We start from the raw sequence: 20,967 nt of genomic DNA on the forward strand, positions 1-20,967 counted from the left end.
AAAAAAAAAATTTATGCATCACGTCGGGGTCACCATTTATGATCACGTCGGGGTCACCATTTATGGGAGTTTTGGAAAAGACACCAGCATCATCCTATCACGTCGGGGTCACCATTTATGGGATCCTATCACGTCGGGGTCACCATTTATGGGATGTTCTATATTTATAAATCACAACCCATTTTATCTTTGTTAAATTGATATATTTCTTCACAAACAACGGTAATTAATTTATATTATAATAGAAAAGTTCACAGGAAAAAATACATGCTCACTCGTCTTAAAAGTCTGTTCTGAGTGACGTCTGTTTTCTTCTTTTCTTAGTGTCCTGTATTTATGTTGACACATATATCAAAATCGTATAGAAACTACTTCACCAAACAGTATGTACATTTTTAGTGCGTATCTACGATACGCTACAACAGGTAACAATCAAATGTCAACTGTCAAATTTTAAAATGCAACGCAAGGAGTTGTCAAAGGTTTAATTTTTAATACGACATACGTAAGTCAAAATTGTTTAAATAAACTCAACATTTTTATTACTATTTATACATTTTAGTTTTGTAAATACTAAAATGAATATAGGATTAATTCAGATTTTAGATCTATACGGCAGTAGTCGCCATTGTGATTGTATCATTTCACGGTTGTTCTCGATGGTTGATAGTCTTGTTTCGTCTGAAAAATATTTAATGTTTACGTTACACAGAGTACTCGTAACGCCTAACCACAAAATACTGTGTGTCGGATCCGTCCCTTTGTTGTATAAGAGTCATGGGATTATTAATACGCCGTGGCCGAGACAGTGTGGAGAGTATTACAAATATACAGAGTGGCTAAAAAGTCGTGGATCTACTAGGGGATAGAAGAGGTCACCGGCTGAAAAAAATTGTTCTACGGGAGGTCCTTTAGCTCAACCTCTGCAGAGTATTTATTTTGCATTTTTATAAGAAAATCGACTTTTCTTACTAATTCTTATTGAAATTCGAAAAAATCTACACCCTGTATCTTTTTTATAGTACCCACTAGATTGGTACTGATAGACATCCTTTTTATGGTTTTTAAAGGGTGTTAATGTTAAAGACATTTATTTGAAATGAGACCTTTATACCATTATTTTAGGGCGAATTTTAGATTAAACAAAATATTACCTCTATCCAATATAAAGTGTTGTATTATTTTGAGAAATGCTCTCGTGGGTACAGCCATATTAATGTAGGGGTAACAGGCGCCTGTCTCCGTTTTAGCATTGCTGGCTATTATTCCCAAAACTTCAACTTTATTACTATTTGATAAACGGAATATTGGTCCACCGCTGTAACAACAAGAATATTCGTTCCAAAAAATACTAAGGTAGTCTTTTAGTTAAATATTTGTCCGACGACGTTTTGCGAGCCTACTGGCAATGTGAGTGTCGAGACAGGGACAGGAAAAGCAAAATAAGTTGCATAAGAAGAAAAAAAAAACTAAAATCTATGTTAGACATAGACATTGCGATCTGCCTATATTAAATTATAATGCATTATAGAAACCAAATATACATAAATCATTTTTTACGATATGATAATCAAGCCGGGGAAGCCATAAAAGGGACAGGCGGGCAACTAACATAGCCCATGGACATTAATTTCGTTACTAGATATGTGCCAACATGTACAAGTACACGTATGAAAGGAGAATGTTTTTTTTTAATTCTAGATGTAGGCTCACGAATACGTCCGAAACTACAGTTCGCTTGTTCGCTAAAGAAAACGCCTAATAAAGCGGATTTATGAAGGCTTCCAGTAATTGAGGTAGTGCGGTTCTTTTTTAAGAATCGCTGTTGGCCTTAAGGGCATTTATAGCTCAGCACGGGCTGTTTTGGCGGGATTCCCGCGACTCGTGCAAGGGTGATTCCTGTGAGACTCGGGCGAGGTAGTGCGGATTCAAAGAATAAAAGAAAAATCAAAAAAAATCAAAGAAAACGTAGAATGTTCGTAACAGGTTGGTGTCCGGTGGTGGTGGATCCGGTGTGTATGTTCCCTTGTATAAAACCAGTCCGAAAAATTAAGTATTATTGAGAGTGATGTATATTACACGGCGACATTTTTAATTACCCTCCATTTCCGGTTATGCCAACTTTATGTACGGGTTCGAATACCCCACAACTAATGAAACAAGTAAATTTACGAAATGTAAAAAATTTAGATTTTACCTAAATTTAGATTTTACCTAAATTTAGATTTTACCTAAATCCAGATTGCACGCAACAAGATGTCTGTATCAAGGAAGGCGACACGTTGTTCACATGTCCAGATGTCACCGTCGGTTTTAAATCTTCTAGATTATTCTCATTGAAGTACGGATATCCGGCAGCTAACACCGATTCGCCTGTATAAAACATACCATCATAAGAATATCAAAAATTTCTAAATACTATTGTAAGACTCAAATTTAAGACTTCATGTATAACTTTGTTTACCACATACGGACTTGCCTGTCTACCATATGCCGACAGCGAATATATTATATATAGCTGCGTAGAGGCCATAAGAGCTTGGAGAAACTGGTCATGGTTTAGATAGAAGGCAAAAGATCACGTGGCCGTCCACCATCCAGATGGAATGGTCAAGTCAACTCATCGTCTTTAAAACACCGTTATAAGAGGCGTTGGATAGAATCCGGTGGAAACAGTATGTTCGCTCCAGTTTCCTTGCTGACCATGCTCAGACATGAGCTACCCACGAAGAGAAGATCGAGGCGGTTATTTACCAATCCAATAAAGTAATAACTTTTCGCAAAAAAATCGAATCCAGGGCCTGGATTATGTGCTACTAAAGAAAATAAACATTCAATTGCACAAAAATACTATAAAACCTGGATTTCGTTGTATTTAAATTAGGTAGTAATTTAAGAAAATAAAAATCGTTCACGATTTTTAATTCTACAAAAACACTTTAAAACATAGATTTTCGTTGTATTTCAAGAGTGTGAAATTTAGAAAAAAATCGTTTATGATTCATTATATTTTTGATCAATTCTCTTTTCAATAAACGTAAACAATAACTCTAACCCATTCCCATATAAAAATTGTATTTTCACCTTTAATGGCAGCTTCTTCGCTAAACTCAACGGGTACTAAATGCGTCCAGCACTGAGGGTTCGTGAAGAGCAAAGCCAGGTCATAAGCCTTGTCGTCCGCAGTCTTGTACCGGACTATTGCCGTTTCTTTGACACCTTGACAATATATTGAGACTTTGCTCGATGCATGCTGAAAATGTTCGATCAAATATAACATAAAAGTAAAAAAAAAAAGAAGAATATATTTTAAACATGAAAGTCTTTCGTCCAATTATTTTTTAATTTCCATTGCTAGATGAGGCACTCTTTGTGTCATATTTAATAAATTACTAATATAATCTGATAAATAATATACGCACATGTTTAACGACGTGTGCGCAGGTGATGACGTATCCCCTTCCCAAGTATACGCCCGCGCCCCATGCATTGCCACAACGAACTAATATCGTCACTCGGTCTATTTGTTCTGAAATATTTTTCTCGTTACAACACATTTAATCTGATAAGCAGTGTTGGTCTAGTGGTCAGTAATGTATCATTCCTGACTGAGGTTGCAGCTTCGATCCCCGGCTGTACACTAATTATCTTTTCCGTCTGTTTTGAGCATTTAACGCTCGTTCGTCGAAGAAAAAGATCGTGAGGAAGCAGTCATGCATACCAGACCCACTTAAAGTCTGTTACTGTTAGAAAAAAAGGATTATGCAACTTTTGAGCACTTTTAACTGCCAATAAATTTAACAATGTTTACATTAACCGCCAGTTCAAATAAAAGTCAGAGAAGGGAGAAAAATTAGCATTAAACTCTCCATTACTAATAAATGTCACAATTAACGAATAAATCGTTTTTATAATAAGTTAAAATCCAACCCAAACATCATATATGCATTTTATTATATTACAAGTCGATATTAATCGTCACACTTTCTCTCATCAGAAGAATTCTATATTGATTCTATTTTGTTAGCATTTTTCCAATAACAAGAAAACACATGTACTTAAAAACTAATACTCACCTATCATAAACACACAGTATTTTATTTGAAAGTCTTATAACATAATATTTTTATTTTTATTATTTTTTCTTTTTTTACAATATAAATTTAGTTTTGTATAAATAAGGTACTAAGAATCTGATCACCCACAGGGATGTCCATACTGGACCAATGTCTTTAAAATTAGCTACCAGATTTTTTTTTCTTTTTAATAAAATATAATTATTTTAACATCTTACCAAGTATGTGACTATGAAGAGGAGATACGGGTGCCCGCGGTACACTGTCTGGAGGAACTCTGAGTTTGGCCGCAAGAATTGATCGCAATGGAGCGGCCAGGGTCAATCCAACCCATTCGCCTCTCCACCACGACACACTGCATACTACAGCACCCACTAACTCTTTACTGAAAATAGAGATAGCAGGGCGCTATAACACTTGGTTTTAGTATTTATATACAGTGAAGTTTTTTATAGGCAAATTGGCCTGCGTCACCGTCGATTTGTATTTCTTTATTACAGAAATACATACTGAGTATGCCAATACGATAATGTCGACAAAAAATATAATAATATAGTTTTTTTTTGTTTAATATATTTATTATATTATACACAATATCACAGGCACAGGTATTTTTTAATAAAAAGGGCAACTTAAAAACTTCCCAAATCTCATGAATAAAGACCTTTTTTTTTATAAAAAGTGCACAATAAAACGTCGGGACTGTCTAATAATTAATATTTATGCGTTTTTAACACGATATGAAAAGGTTTGTAATTACTTACGTGGGCCCGTCTGTATACACAGGTCCGCCTTCCGAGCCAAGTGCTGTAGCAGCATCAGTCAAAAGTAGGGAGGGCCTTTTCCCCACCACTCCACATACGGACCCTCGCGTCACTGCATTGAGGAAAACCTGGAAAGTGAAAAGATATTAGTTCAAGGCATAGAAGAATCAAGATAGATAGAAGTTGTATACAAAGGGAAATTCGTACATATACATATGCTGGTCGAAGAAAGGAATTGCCCTAGTTTCCAAAAATCCAAAAATTGCGTAATAAAGTATATACCTACTATATGCTTAAAACATCTGCTACATTACTCTCTGCATCTGCTACATTACAGGCAAATCATGGTGTATGTAAGCATTTATTTATTATTACGTTTGGTTTCAATATGTCAAGAAGCATAGCATAATGGTAGCAGTTCCTTACAATTTACTTGGAAACCAAAGACTAAAAAAAGTGGTATGCAAGATATTCCCGTCCGCTGTAAGCCGTTGATTTGGGACCTGTTACGCTAGCCTTCCACTGCGAGCGAAACGGACCCAATACGGATTCCGCTATACTCGTAACGATGATTTTCATACATGTGCTTCCACCAAAGAGGGAGACGAGCGGAGCTGAGTGAGCGAGATGAAAGAGCCGCATACGAGGTTAGCGAATTGAGTAAGTTTCCAACGGACTCCGTACGAAACTCGCTAAACTAGTTTTATAATATCTCTTATGGTAGGGGAGCCCACGATGCTAAATGGGGATTTACTCGAGCGTCGTGGAGACCTATTGGGTTGCAAAGCTTAGATGATAAGAAGAAAAAAATGTTACATGATATATACCTTTTCATCGGTGGGGAAAGCGGCTATAGATGTTTAAATATGTAAAAAAAAACTGTTGCATGGACATACTCGAGCGCGTCAGATATTGATAGCATCAATGTCCTACGTATTTTTAATAATGTACGTATGTTAATCTGATCATTTGCATGATGGGGGTGGTTGTAAATAAGGGTTAAAAATGAAAAAAAAAAAATTAATCGAGCGCGTCAGGTTTTCTAAGGGGGTGTTAAGTGCACCAAAAAAAAAGCTCTCATTCAATAATCTGACGATTTCGAGCTGACGCAAACTCGCAGCCATTATTATAATGTGCAAAAAAAAATCGCCATTTTGAAATACTCGAGCGCGTCAGATTAAGATATATATGGTTCAGATTTATATTCTAAACGTACTGTCTCATAATCTGACGATTATCTAGAGGGATTTGCCTGATCTGACAAAAAAAATATTAGAAAAACGGTTCACCCTAAAGGCCATGCCTGCAATTCCATTCCTGGGCGCTTAAAATTGTACTTGTGAGCTCGCTGAGTTCAAAGAAATAATATTTCTATGCGTTTGAGTTCTCTCAACTCGAAAGTCTGATAGAAGTTTCATAGAACACTATTTTTGAAATTTTCAAACCCCAATAACTTTTGAATGGATCAAGCAATTTTCTCGCGGTTGACGGTGATCGACGCATTTTTTAAGCTCTAATTATTTAATTTCATCAAAAACGATAATCCGATATGAAATGTCGAAGTTATGTGATAGAAACACTTTTTTCGGTTTTCTTTCGTTCACGATATCTCTCGAACGAATCAACCGATTTTGACCAGTTTGGTGGCGATCGACGTCGTTTTTCAAGCTTAAAGATGGATTAGTTTTTTGAAGTTGATGGATAAAGCCGTTTAAAAGTTATTGCAAAAAAACACTTTCAAAAAAACAAATTGTTATTTTTTTAGATTTTTCAAAATTTCTCAAAATCTATCGGTCCCCATCGGTTCAAATTCACATGAAATCTAATTTTGAGGTAAACGCGGAGAAGGAAATGTAGGCATCACGCAGCTGCACGCGTTTATCGCACGAACTTTATCGACGAAATTTTGTTATTTCGGCTTGCGGAAATCGTAAGATTATATATTTTTCAATATTCTTGAATTATTTCATTCAAAATAAATAAAAAATTAGCTACGCTCGAGAATGTCAAGATGACGTTTTTTTTTACAACTTTGCTGCCCTCCCCTCTCTTTACGTCACTCTCAAATTGTCAGATTAGTGGAATATACACTTTTTAGGATGTGATTAACTCACACTACCTTAATCTGACGCGCTCGAGAATGTCTGATGATCAATTTTTTTTTACTAATCTGATCCTGTATCCTTCACGGGCGGCCTTATATATGGGCCTCATATTTGGTGGAGGTACTTAACCGGGTACAAGGTATCCCCCTGTATATTAATCTGCCGCGCTTGAGTAAATCCCGAAATCCCCTCTTGGGCTCCCCTACTATTACAATTACTTCTACTGTAAAAGTAAATTAAGATGTTCCTTTTTCAAATTTTGACATTCAAAATCAGTACCAATATGAATAAATAACTATTGTAACAGATATGTTTAAGTTTTATTAAACATTATCTATGCACATCATATTCTACGAACTGCGAATATTTTGTTGGACGAACCTCACATCCAAAAGGCGTAGAATGTACTTGGATATTGGTTCCACGGTCTGGAGGTGGTTTGACCATGTCTAGCAGTTCTGATAGTGGCCGAAGTGTCTTAAGCCCTGAAAATAAAGTATTAATAATATTGTACTAACTTATTAGAGTAATCATTTACTTATTTTTCTTAAAAGCATGGCGTAAGATGGATTAGGTAATTTCCAATTATACTATGTTTCTATACAATTATACTATGTTGACATATTATGGGCCACAGTTCGTAAAATCTTAGATCACCTGCATCATGAGCATACCCCACATACACACATTCACGTACATACCCCCTCCATTTACATCTTAGTTAAGTATATGAATTGAATATTTTTTATTGTTTTTACCCTTTTGTAAATATGATGCATTCCATTTTTGGCTTGGCTTGTAGGATAACGAAATAAATGAACAAATAATACTTAAGATTAATAAAAAGAAAATCATCGCATTGAAATATTAAAACAATTCGCAATAATGAATAAATAATAAAAGTATATAACAAAATATTGATATAACCTTCTTACGTAAAAAAAATATTTTACGTCAAACACTTTGGCTTTATACTGTTTGCTTTATGTAGGACGTAAATGTTACAAAAAAAATGTCGTGCGACTGTAAGACTCAAGGAAAAAAGCCACAAAGTCAAAAAGCACTACTAAAAGCACAAGCAAACAAAAACTATTATAGTTACTATGATACGCCGGACGGATGTGATATTCCGAAAAAGGTGAGTAGCCAGTCTCAATATATATATATATATATATTGCATACGGAAGTTCCTTTGCAAATATACGATTCATTATTTACTTTAGCTTAGGATCGGGCCAAAGCCAAGTAACACAATGTTTTTATCTTGTAGAAATTTGCGAGTTTTTCTCGCCTTATTTAATATTACTAATTTTTGAAGGATGATATAAATTAATTTCGGGTGGTAATAATTTGATAACTTTGTGTAACTATTTTGAGATTATTACGATAGAGGACTAAATACTAGGGACTATTGATATAAGGGTCCTCATCTTTTTACTTTAATTTTTAAAAACTGTATATTTCTTAATTTTATGAGCTATTGTTTTTTGTATGTCGAGTATGGCGATATCTTTAATATGTGCTGTTTTATTGATTTTATGCATAAGTTTTATGTCTGGTCCATTACCTAATCTAAGCTTACTACCAACCAGGCTACAGAAGATAAACCACTCTTTATATGGAAATTGTATTCGTTTTTATAACAAATTCCCAAGCGAAATTAGATTATCATTGCATAATTTAAAAACCCTTGTTGAACGTTAATTAATGAATAAAGCGTTTTTATAAATTTGACGATTATTTAAGCGATCTTTATATGCTTAGGATTGAGTTGCTCCAGTTCAAACAATTTGTATGACTTAAAACTTGGTGATTAATAGAGTGGCGGATAGTTTCTTGCCAGTTCTTCTTGTCCTTGCGAACTGATAGTAAATGTAAATTTAGAATCAATTTAACATCTTTTCTGATGACGTTCATAAGTGTACTTCTGTACATATATGAAAAGTTATTTTGAGATTGAGTTTATAAAATAAAAAAAATAAAATACGTTTATTTTGGAACATAAGATCATCATGTTATCACTTATTCCACGTCATTAAATTCGAACCTGTTGGCATCACTATTTTCTACTCATCGGCAAAGAAGATAGAGGGTGTTGGCCGAGAGAAAAAGCCGGCGTAAAAAACTCTCGGTACTTTAAAAAAAAAATAGTAGTGTTATTATTTTAACTAAATTGGATTCCTGCGGAAAAGTTAGTTATATTTTGTAAATAAAGCAGTAATATTACATATTTATTTCTTTTAATATGTTTTTCTTCCCAATTTTTGAATTAAAACAAATGAATTCCAACAAAATCCGGCTGAAATGTTTTTTTAGATCCTTGCAGCGTCGCGTTTTGGTGCAATTGTTGGTGTACTGATTGCTACTAAAGACATTCTGCTCTATTCTCATTCTGTGAGCGTTGGGTCCATTATAAAACGGTAAATATATATTTAAACCAAAATTAATATATTTTATAGTTAGGACTGATTGTCTACTGCTTACAGTTGTGTTTGCCTAACAATCAACAAAAGCTACCATCGGTACTTGAGATGTTTGACGTGATTTATTTGTAACAATATAATATGACTTTCAATATTTATTATTATACTAGCAGACTCGGCCAAGCGTTGCTGTGGCTAAGGTTTTTGTTATATTATCTAGTAGTAAACTATTCAAGGGAAAGGGTAGAACTTATGTGAAACGTTGGTACTTTTAACACAGCGCCATCTGTTAGAATTGTATCAAATAATAAACAAATATTTGCAATAAAATACATAATATTGCGGGTATAAATTGAGATGCAAACTATAATATCTTTTAAGTTAGATCAAACTGCACACGGTGTACAAATTTGATTGATATTGGTTCGGTAGTTGAGGATTTCATAGCGGACAAATGTGACACGTAATTTAATAAGATTTTCCGTTATTCTATATATTATATATAAAATTTATTTTTCGTGAATTTATAGCGGCTACAATCGGTACATATTATTATATTTTATATGCTATTGGTTGCTGTTATTAAGTATTCTTTTATAACTGTATGTTATGGGCTTTAAGTTGCTGTTAACAGTGTAAGAAATAGTAATAAATTATAATACGTAGTTTTTACTAAAGTTTTAATACAGAGATAAGGTGTTTTACGTTTCATAGGAACACTTTGTATTCATAGGCTACCAGTATTATTTATATACCATTTGTATAATTATAGATATATCTACCATACCGGACCGCTAATGGCGATGGGTGCGACATTCGCCGCAGTTTCTAACGGCATGCTTCAGTATAGACAAGAGGATGACCAGTTAAACTACTTTGCAGGTAAAACTTCAAGGGTATAGAGAATTTTATTTTTAACTAGCTGACCCGGCAAACGTTGTTTTGCCATGTTTGTGTGGCAAAATATTAAAGTTTATAATTATCAAAAAAACATAAGGGATTGTGATTGTAGAGGGGTGAAAATTTAGGGTTGCATGTTTTTTTGTATGGTGTATCGTAAAAAAATAAAAACGAAAAATTTTGTCTAAAAAATAAAAAATAAAAATTTAGGGGTGGACCCCCCCGTAACATTAAGGGGGATGAAAAATAGAAATAGTATACGATTAATATGGGGGGAGAGCAACATCTCCCCTCTTGCAAACAATTTAGTTTGTATCAAAGTTTGATACAAAGAAATACTTGATGTATGAAATTTTATCAACTTATCACTCTCATTCAGATTAATACCAACCACTAAATAGGGAACAATTTCAGGTGGTTTCGCCTGCGGGCCCATACTCGCAGCCTACTTACGGAACTACCACGCGATTCTTCTAGGTGGGCTTTTTCTCGGGGCCATTGGGATCATAAAGAAGGAATCCTTAATTCATTCAGCACCCCTTTTCCCTTGCCCACCGGGGCATATGCGCACGGTTCGTGATTGGAGGAACAATTACAATACCCTGTATAAGGATCCTTTGGATGGTAAATCAGATATAAAAAGTATCAATACCCAAAGACATGACTTAAAACTAGATGGTTCTCAGTTCGTAGGCCTGAAAAACAAACAAAACTTTTTGTATGTTCAAAGCTTTTTTGTTTATATATAGAACAGGTGCAAACGGGAAGAAGGCTCACCTGATGTTAAGTGATACCGCCGCCCCTGAAAACTCTCAATCGCGAGTGCGTTGCCGGCCTTTTAAGAATTGGTACGCTCTTTTCTTGAAGGACCCTAAACTAGAAAACTAATATACGTACTAAAGAGTTGCCATTTTTTTTCTGGCGAGGTATACTTGCAATTGCTTATAGATACATCTAGTCTACATATAGCGTTAATTATGACATAAAGTATAAACAGTAATAAAACAGCCATATACATACATTACGTACATATACCTACTGTAAATATTATTGTATTTATTATTTTTGTAATTTACAGAGATGAAGAAAACGTGCAGTGTTCACGACAAAGAGAAGAAATAAGTTTACTCTGTTGGTGCAACGAAATATATTTATTTTAATATTTTCGCTTTTATTTCCGAATCGATTACTGAATTTTATGCCGTGCATGTGATATTATTTAAAAATCTGTCACGTATCTTTATATTTTTGTATAATTGTTAAAATTATTCGTCTCTTCCACAACACAAGGGCACCATTGCCTTTTAAAAATGTATCTTCCCTTGAAATAATTACAAGGCAGTTCTCTATAGCCTATAACCTATATAAAAAGGAAAGTAATTAAATAGTTTGATAGCCATGGCGATAAAATTTTTAAATCCCGTGTTGGATCCCTCGGTACATCTATCCGACCGTCTTGAAAAAAAATTTGTATGCTAGTGACAAAGATGGCGAAGTACACTTCAGTTATAATGACAAACAAAAATGCTTTTTTTTATAGGAACAAACAAAAATAATTATTTTTTATACTTTTTCTGGAGTTAGCCCATCTTCGGCTTGACATTGCCTCAAGGCATTCTGTATTACTTTTTTACTATATACGGAAAGCGCTATGAACATACTATGGAGCGGGTTCATAATCTCGATATAATAGAGACTGAGTCTTCGCTTACCAAGTGAAATCTTGAGGCGGAAATCTAAACTTTTGGATGTACCGAGCGTACATCCAAAAGTTCCCTATCCCTAACTTGGTTAGGGAATGGCCCGCAAGCTCAAGCAACACAAATAATAATCAGAATTTCTATCGACCTATTTGTTTGTACTTTGGAGTTCACAAGAGTATCTTGCTATATTGTTAGTTATAAGATTTAGGTATATAAATATACTTTTTAGGGCCTGTTTCACAATGTCCGGATAGGTTCCAAATAAGCTATTTGTTACTTATTGGTATGATAAATAGTATTTTTGCGTTTCACGACTGTCAGATAGCGCTATACGTCATGAAATTCGAAGTATCTTATTTGGAACTTTTATCTTTCGAATAGTTTATGTGTTGCATAGCTATTTGGCACTTTATCCATACATTGTGAGACAGGCCCTTAATGTTTTTGACGTGACAACGTCTTATAATTCGATGGAGCCGTGCCTCGCTCTGAGACGTTGAATTTAAGGCTTCAAGTGCAAGCGAGAGCGCGCAACGAGCGACAAAGAGGCACAATCGGCATTCGTTTGTTAAAAAATTGACATAATTGTGTTTATGCGTACAAATAAATGTAACTTGATCAATTTTATTGTGATTTCCATTTACCTTGTTCTCTATATCCATACAAAATATCTATAAAACATATAAAACTAAACTTTTCTTTTGAAAAAGCAACCATTTCATTAGTATTTTCTTATGACGTTGTCACGTTCAACTATCGTCAGTAAACCGACTTTAGAGCCAACCGATTTTTGGGATTTTTGTGGGTATTATTGTGTCGTTCTATCGTATTAGTTGTAACCCTTAAAATAGAGTAATGATGGTTGAGATGATAGATATACATATACTTTATATAAAGTTACCTGCGATATCACTCTCCAAATCGATGAGAACGAAGACTGAAAGTAGAGCTTTGCCTAACTGAGTCTGTTTTTCAACGTCTCCGTCGCGATGTCCTATTGTCCAGCTATAAAGGATGTCATCAACACATCTATCCAAAACTGGACACTGCCATACATGACATATTCTGAAATTTTTGTTGCTATCGTTAGAAAGAGTTATTCGACGTTAGAGTTTACAAAACATTTCATGAATGATTTTAAATTATTAGTCAGCGTTTTTATGTTAAACAGACCAAAGATAGTTATGAATAGTATCAGTAATCTAAACGCAGAGAGCATATCAATTCACGCACCTCAAACAAGGCAGAGTTTTAGAATCCGAAAAGATAAATATTGTTTTAACTAAAATATTTATTTTTATATCACAGCGTAAACATAGTAATCTCGTATAGAACATTAATATTGTCGTTTTTTTATTCCTTCCCAAGATTCAAAGTCAGGGGAATTTTCCAAATAGATATATTTCCAAATAGATAATAAAACCAGCCTAGTACATACCTCACGAACCTCATTCGAAGTCTTCGCGAATATAACAAAATAAACACTACTTATCCAAAGATAGTTTTAGGTAGCGGGCTGATCAATTTAAAAAAAAATTGTTAAGTGCCTATTTGATACCTAATACACTATTTCACTAGTAATATATTTGTTTATCTTTATACATAAGCGTTAAGTTAAATCTATAATTATAGATTTGAATAGTAATAGTTCGAAGTGTAATATTTTACTGTTTATTTATTTACTCTATGTTGCATACAGAAATACACTTGACATAATTAAATGAAAAGGAGGGCAACTGGCGGCCTTTTCGCTTCGAGCGATGTCTTCTAGGCAAGTACCGTAAGGAAAATAGTATGCTATAGCTTTATATGTATATGATGAAATTTAATAAAAATATAAAATGCGACTGTAATAAACATAGTCTTACCTTCCAGTCATGACCCTGGCTTGATAGCTTGTATGCTCTAAGTCCGTATCATCACAATTCCGTTCTCTGCTCAGTTTCTCCACTCCTTCATACACATTTGCCATCTTGCTATCCTTTTCACACGTTACATACATTTCTGGTAACTGGTTGTAGAAGTCGTCACTTAAAATAGGCTTTCCGCGAGCATCTTTGATGATCTTCGCCTGTTTTAGTGGTGATAGTATGGACCCATGTGTAAGCACCCAGCGATTGGAGTATTTGATCCCTGAGGCGGCTACCGTCAGGATATTTGCTAATTCGCCATCGTCAGAGTAATTGTATGTCACCATTACACCTTCAACCCCCATTTTGATCTGTAATTTTTTTACAATATAGAACCTAAGTATTTTTCTGTCAGGTTCCATTTTTAAAAATATTTTTTTTTAAACAGCGCACAAACAGCAAAATTAAAATAGGCGTAAAAATGTCATATTAATCATAATGTCTTACAATTATGTTAAGATATTTATAATTATGTATTGTCACAACTTATAATCTAACAATTCCCACGATCCCCGCAAGGCACCTCGTCTTTAAACAAATGGTAATCCTCCATAGATAAATGTTTGTGTAAAATAGAAAATATTTTTCTAGCTAAAGCTAAATAAATCGTAAATTTAATCTCTTTTAAATTGTGATGAGAATGTATTTATAGACGATAATTTAAGATTAGCTCTGGTGTCCATAAACATGTCTATTTAAAGACCTAGAGATTATAAAGTTATAAATAATTTTTCCTCGTTCTGCGCGCTAAGTTCTTTCATTTATAACGCGACCAGCCATCGTTACGACTTAACTTCAATGGCGATTTCACTTTCGACTAACAAAAAACTATAATAACGTAAAAAGGTCATATGTTTCTTATCCTCAAAGACGAAAAGAAGGAAAGTTTTTTTAATTAATTTGGAATCGGTTTTACAAAAGAAAACTTACTTCTGTAACTTCTGCCTTTTCTCATTTTACTAAAAAAAATGTGTCTAATACAAAAATGTTTCAGGTCCGATGAACAAAAAGACGATTAAGAAATATATTAACTTTTTAAATTATAACCTATCATATATTTTGTCTGTGTGTCGTTCAAGACTAGTAGTACCTTAAAGCACTAACATCCTTACAAACCGGATTTCTAAACTTTTCTTTTATAAAATTGTTTTTGTCCTTACAAAAATTGTGAAACCTGACTCGCAGACTGCTTCAAATTACATACAATCAAAATTACCCCCGTTACCCACTAAGCCAATTATAATAATTATCGTAGCCATCGACAAATTTGTTTAACAGAAAATAACGAGGAAAAATATACAAATAGCGTGAATATGAACGTTATTACAAATTATGCTATAACCACACCCTCGTGTCGGGATGTAATGAGGTTTATTCAGCGGGTGGTCAATGAGAGGGTAATTTGTTCTAGTATAAAAGATAGAATGATACAAATCCACCAACGTTTGCTTTGCGTCGCCTGCCGACGCACTTCTTCCCAGTTTTTAAATCACCGTTAAGGTAAGTTTTTATTTATATGAAAAATACGCCAAAATACAAGAGAATATGCTAAAATTAAACTGGGCTCGGTTCAAAATTATGATATAAAATTTATCATAATTTTATGTTATTAATATTATAAAAGATTGTTAGAAAATTACACACGCAGCTCTTTTATTTATTTTTATTATGAAATAAAAATTTGGAACGAAATTACCTAGTATAATTCGTTTAACCTGACGGTTCGGTTCCAGACATTAATAATGGCCTTTCATTAGAACGTAAGGAACATCTTAATATATATATTTCTTGTTTGCGTGTGTATGTGACTGAACTCCTCCTAAACGACTGGACCAATTTTGATGAAATTTTTTGTGTGTGTTCGTGGAGATTCGAGAATGGTTTAGATTCACAATTTCGTCCGCTAGACAATGTTTTTTTAATTAATTAGTAGTTGTTGATTTTAGAATGTTTTACATTGGATCCGACCGATGGCGCTACCATCGCACTGTCAAATTTTAAATAATATTCGAATTTTAATTTTAGTCTGTCCCGACAGTTAGCGCTGCGATCAAATTAAAAAAAAGTTTTGTTATCATTGTGTTATTGTAGACCATGTGCTGGATCGTTAGATATTGTCATAACATTTGAATAATAATTTTCATCAAAATGGTCCAGAATGTTTTAGCTTATTAAAAAAAGTTTGAAATTTTCAAATTAAAGACGTATAGACAGGACAACGTCTGTCGGATCCGCTAGTAACTTTATATTATTTATTATTATAAAAGTATAAAATAAACTAGAAGCACTAATAACACAAAATATATTACGTCATGTTAATACGTGTTATAACTAAATGGAAATTTTACACCACTATCTCAAGTTTCCGTAGTGTAGCGGTTATCACGTGTGCTTCACACGCACAAGGTCCCCGGTTCGATCCCGGGCGGAAACAGCTGATTGTTTTATTATTATTTTTTAAGTTTTTATAAATCCGAAGTTTCCGTAAATATGCATAAACAAATTTAATTACTACTAATATATTATACTATAATTATGACTAAGTCATATATGTTTATTATAAAAGTAAATGGCTATTTTGCGATGTTAGGAGTTAATTATGTAACGAGGTTCTTTTTTATTATTTTTAACAAAAAAAAACGGCGTAATTGAAAAATTTAAAATAAATAGTTTCCTTCGAGCCGGATTTGAACCAGCGACCTATGGATGACTTCGAATAACACTACAGTCCACCGCTCTACCAACTGAGCTATCGAAGGTTGAAGTTAATCGTCGAAATTAATAATGAAGTTAATAGTTAGACCCCAATTTAAATTTTTATTTAAATCGACATTTTGCATCGCTTTAATTCTAAATAAATTTCTAATTTAATTAAATAAAATTATTCTGAACATATAATCGGTTAGATATCAAACTGGACACAATCATTATATGTACTATATTTTCGAATATGTGTACGTAAAAATACCGATATTGAAAAAAACGAGTAATAAGACACGATTCCAGACATATCTGACATCAGACAGCTGATATTTCTTATCTAAGCCGAAAGTATGGAGGTGACCTACAAGTATAACTAGTTGTACAATGATTTGATGACAGATTTTATGTAAATGCATTAAATCGTACCACATTACTAACGCAAAATAATGGGCTATAGAGAAATTACGGTTGAAGAAAAAAAACTATTAGAAAAAAATATTACTTCTAAATTCGAATTTTGTACCGTGAATGAATTATTTAATTATATTTATTAAAAACTAGCTGCCCCGCGAACTTCGTTTGGTCTGAATATGATTTTATTTTTCTCAATAAATCTTCTTCTTAGAGCAAGAAATAAATTTATCCAGCCGAAAACGAATTGAACCAGCCGCCTTTGAGTTATGCGCTTGGCAACATAATATTTTGCTAATTGCTATTAATTTTCGATTATCTAGATTACGAAGAAATGTCAAGCTCTTGTATAGAGACATGTATAATTATGCAAATTTGTCCTTGCACCAAGATGTCTACAGAACTAGAGATTCAAATATTGTTATTGAGATAAGAATATAATTATGAGCCGGTAAAAGTTGTTCTTGTGACACTAGCAATTTTCTCAAAATAGACAATACGGAAACTAACGATCGGATATACTTCCTAACTGTAGAATAATTAGTACAAGTTCCTACTTAGCGTAAATACCATTATAATAGTTATGTCGTAGTCAACAGGCTTAAATAACCGTTCAATTAACAGCCTAGTCTACTAAACAGCGCCGTTCAACTAGTGGCCCGAATGATGTTCAGCCATTTGATCAAACAGCAAATAACTTGGAACGAAGTTACATTACTTGTCTATCCTGTTCATTTATTTTTAATTCCACTTTCTGCCACACTGTCTATATAGGATTGGCAAACAACAAATTTTATGATATATTACAAAGTTTTAAGAAAATTTGTATCGAAGAGTGTAGTGACAGTAAGAGTTGGTGTAAGATATTTCAGTCACATGGTCGTACGAGTAGCTTAAGTATTAGCCATCCAGATGATTAAATGTTGTAACCATCGCTACGGGTGAATATCTTTCAAGCCGCTAATTATACGGCGATGTTTAGTGAAGAGGCTAGGCTGTTAATTGAACGGCTAATTACGCTACTTGGCTGCGACAGCTATAATCTACTATTACAGTAACTCTTAGCCTTAGATTAAAGTACCTTGAATTTCCTACAAAAGGTTCCAAACATCCGATTCCAATTTCTTGGCTATTATACTATTTATGCTTGGTTAGAGTCAGTAAATTGTGGTTATATTGAGGGTTCAGTTACAAGATTGTTAAGAGATAAGAATTAATACTTAAATAGATACAATAGTATTTTTAAATCAATACTGGGCACAATCCTGCAACAGTTTTGACTTTTCTAGCATGGCTTTTATTTCATTTACATACTGGTAACTGTGAAGTTACAGTCAGGATGTGTATTTTTTGGGCGCTTTATCCGTTTTTCATTTAGTACACCTAAATAGAAGAGAACACCAAAGAGACAAAACGACTGTAATATTTGGCTTTAAAAGAAAATGATATAGGTATGTAAAATTATAATACACCGTGTAAATGTACAGATTAATTCACTGCTCACTGTGAGCTATAGAGAAACGATTATTGTAAATTTTCGTGGTCAACCTTTTGGCCTCTATAATTTAGTTTTTTTTGCCCAAATTATATTTCTAAAATATCTTCAACATAACATTAAGAACACTAACTATACTCTTCCCTTCCCAAACTATCATTGAGATATTCCCTTGGTTCCTGTGTGAAACAACGGCGGAAATGACCGGCTACTGCTTCGCTACTTAACTGTCCAATTGAACAAACGAGCGTGAGTAATATAATCCGGTCCCGTGACATTAATATCCACCATAGAGGTTCCTTCACTTAAACCTTTTTCGACAAAATCATAGACTAATCATTTAAGCACGCAAAGATAACGTACACAATATTACGTACCGACCGGTGACTACAGATGAACAAAATCTCATATTGTACATTGCATTTCCGTGTCCTATATTTAGTCACCCAAATTTGAAAAAAAAATTATATACAAGGAGATGAACACTATAACCCACGACAATACAATAATGGTCGCTCGCCTAATGGACCGTATCCTGTAAGGCCAATGAGCAGTCCAGTCAATGCTAAGAGTTCGTTTCTTTCGCTCCTATACGCAGTCCCGTTTCAGAAGTTGCTATTCTGCTTTAGGCTCTCATTGATCAGTGTTCTAGGAAACTTATTTGTGGGAATGCAGTGTTAGTTAATGTGACTGTTATTCAACTGTCAAACGGATATGCCTGGGTATCGTTTGGCGAGTGTGAAGAAAAAGAAGTCAATACCGACTGCATTGTCGTGTTTTAACTCTTTGATGCGTTAATTGTTTAGGTAAGTGTAGCAATGCAAAGAGATTGACTATTTAAAACAATTGTGTATTACAAGATTTGCGAACTCTGATGTTAATTAACCTGACTAAGCATTAAGTTTGATGATAAATATATTCATGGCAAATATTTGTAGTAGAAAGCATTATATTGAAAAAGTTAATATTGTCCTCTTTTTCTCTCTCTTAGCATTTAAAATCCCACTAACCAAAAGTTTAAGTTATGTCCTAGTAATCCTATGAGAATGATATGTTTTTGTTATGATTCATTGTGAAACCATTATTTACTTTTATATAAGGCACAGACCTACTACTTGTATGTCAATGACATGTTTTAGTCCCACACACCATAGGGATTCAAAATAAGATAAGTTTACTTTGTAATTGTTATTGTACACAATTCTATTCTATTTTTAATTTGAAAAACCATATAAGTTACAATATTACACATCTGTACAAAAATTCCTATGATAAATATCTAATAAGGAAAAAACATAATCATAAGTTTGTTCCAGAAAAAAATCTAACTGTTTGTTTTTAAAGATATATATTTGTAAATGTGGTTTTTGTTTTTTTTCATTTGCTAATTAAACACTATTCAAATATTACTTTCCTTCATTGTTATATTTATTTTTATAAATCTTAGTTCATTGATTCTAAATTAAATTAATACAATATTAAGACATACCAGCATCTTGGAACCACAACTATTTTATAATTTGCCTTGTAGTAAACTCATAAGCAATTTCTACGTAAAACTAATCAAGAAATCTTGTTTATCCACTTATATGTAGTTTAACTATGTGAAAATCTAGTAATATCTAGTTACAAACAAAATAATATGAATAATTAGATACTATCATTATTATTCAATCCAGCCCTATCTAGAAATAAGAAAGCTGATATTTACAAACTTGCTCAACTTAAACTCTGATCTATGACCTTAAAAGTGGAATTTACTGTTCACAAAATATATATACTTTAAAAGTAATAATATAAAATTAAAAGTTACCTTGTATCATGTATGTGTTGTTTGTTTACTCTTTGAGGTTATCAAAACATCCCTTGTAAGTCTAAGCAAGTTTAAATTCTAATAACTTCAGCCACTGCTTAATTGAAAACAACACATAGAATTTTTAAATTTGTTTTTTTGCAACAAGTAGTGTTTCACAACACAGAGAAACACTATATTTACAGTTTGACCTGTCCCTATCAGCTGTTGAACTTTGTTTATTGGTTGTAAAAAAGTTTTGATTGAGCGGAATGGCTATTTTCGATAATGTCGAACTTCAAATGTCACTTTGTTAACACACCTCAAATCAAGAAGTAACACGAATTAACGTAGTTTATTAAGTAATCGTAAGATGGCGCTATTTCAAACGTATGTTAAGATTGTCGTTTTATTCAATTATAGGTACATAATATTTTATTATATGCGTAAAAAAATTGTTGGGTTTAGAATAAAATAAATTTAACATTTTAAATAGATTTTAGTCCTGTTTGTGAGTGAATATTTGTTTAGCCTATAATTTCGTTATTGGCATTTTCGTAAAATTATCAGGATAGTCTTGGTTTATCAGGAACATAACAGTTAATACAGAACGAAGTGTCAGTTTTGTCTCGGCACCGTAGTTTATGGAAGTAGCACGTTACTATTTTGATATACAGTTTTTGGT

General features: G+C 33.3%; 3 protein-coding genes and 2 non-coding genes across 7 annotated transcripts in view; 3 read left to right on the forward strand and 2 right to left on the reverse strand.

Annotated features, from left to right (window-relative positions):
- Window positions 1-472: 472 nt before the first annotated feature.
- LOC110996310 (peroxisomal leader peptide-processing protease) lies at window positions 473-20,558 on the reverse strand. Of its 2 annotated transcripts, none has more exons than XM_022263912.2 (11): window positions 20,304-20,558; window positions 13,840-14,192; window positions 12,873-13,036; window positions 7,327-7,430; window positions 4,841-4,968; window positions 4,295-4,461; window positions 3,423-3,529; window positions 3,085-3,253; window positions 2,232-2,373; window positions 1,155-1,318; window positions 473-681 (listed from the first exon to the last, which is right to left on the reverse strand). In XM_022263912.2, the coding sequence occupies exons 2-11, from the start codon at window positions 14,184-14,186 to the stop codon at window positions 596-598; spliced, it is 1,578 nt and encodes a 525-aa protein (XP_022119604.2). In that variant the 5' UTR covers window positions 14,187-14,192; window positions 20,304-20,558; the 3' UTR covers window positions 473-595. The 2 variants fall into 2 exon arrangements, with proteins under 2 accessions (XP_022119604.2, XP_045490666.1); XM_045634710.1 differs by lacking the exon at window positions 20,304-20,558 and adding an exon at window positions 19,980-20,040.
- LOC110996311 lies at window positions 7,945-11,430 on the forward strand. The gene is made up of 5 exons (XM_022263916.2): window positions 7,945-8,083; window positions 9,262-9,365; window positions 10,141-10,250; window positions 10,683-10,892; window positions 11,347-11,430. The coding sequence occupies exons 1-5, from the start codon at window positions 7,958-7,960 to the stop codon at window positions 11,388-11,390; spliced, it is 594 nt and encodes a 197-aa protein (XP_022119608.2). The 5' UTR covers window positions 7,945-7,957; the 3' UTR covers window positions 11,391-11,430.
- The window catches only part of LOC110996312 (CHH-like protein), a 49,952-nt gene continuing 44,321 nt past the window's right edge, over window positions 15,337-20,967 (forward strand). The window contains exon 1 of one of the 2 annotated variants that reach the window (XM_022263919.2): window positions 15,337-15,381. The gene's annotated coding sequence lies outside the window, so the exon portion shown is untranslated. Of the gene's footprint in view, window positions 15,382-19,050; window positions 19,297-20,967 lie in introns of those variants that run through there. The other variant, XM_022263918.2, reaches the window with a different exon arrangement.
- Window positions 16,243-16,315, forward strand: Trnav-cac. Its single transcript has one exon. It is a non-coding gene; the product is annotated as a tRNA-Val (tRNA).
- On the reverse strand, window positions 16,554-16,640 carry Trnay-gua. Its single transcript is given in 2 exon segments — window positions 16,554-16,589; window positions 16,604-16,640. It is a non-coding gene; the product is annotated as a tRNA-Tyr (tRNA).

The sequence above is a fragment of the Pieris rapae genome, chromosome 1, assembly GCF_905147795.1.
Source record: "Pieris rapae chromosome 1, ilPieRapa1.1, whole genome shotgun sequence".
Lineage (NCBI taxonomy): Eukaryota > Metazoa > Arthropoda > Insecta > Lepidoptera > Pieridae > Pieris > Pieris rapae.

Coding starts and splice junctions, on each gene's coding strand:
- LOC110996311 (XM_022263916.2), top strand. CDS start 7,958: ATGTCGTGCGACTGTAAGACTCAAGGAAAAAAGCCACAAAGTCAAAAA. Junction 9,366..10,140: donor GTTGGGTCCATTATAAAACG/GTAAATATATAT, acceptor GTATAATTATAG/ATATATCTACCATACCGGAC. Junction 10,893..11,346: donor GTATAAGGATCCTTTGGATG/GTAAATCAGATA, acceptor TGTAATTTACAG/AGATGAAGAAAACGTGCAGT.
- LOC110996310 (XM_045634710.1), bottom strand. Junction 4,969..7,326: donor CTACGCCTTTTGGATGTGAG/GTTCGTCCAACA, acceptor TTCACTTTCCAG/GTTTTCCTCAATGCAGTGAC. Junction 1,319..2,231: donor TGCGTGCAATCTGGATTTAG/GTAAAATCTAAA, acceptor TTGTTGTTACAG/CGGTGGACCAATATTCCGTT.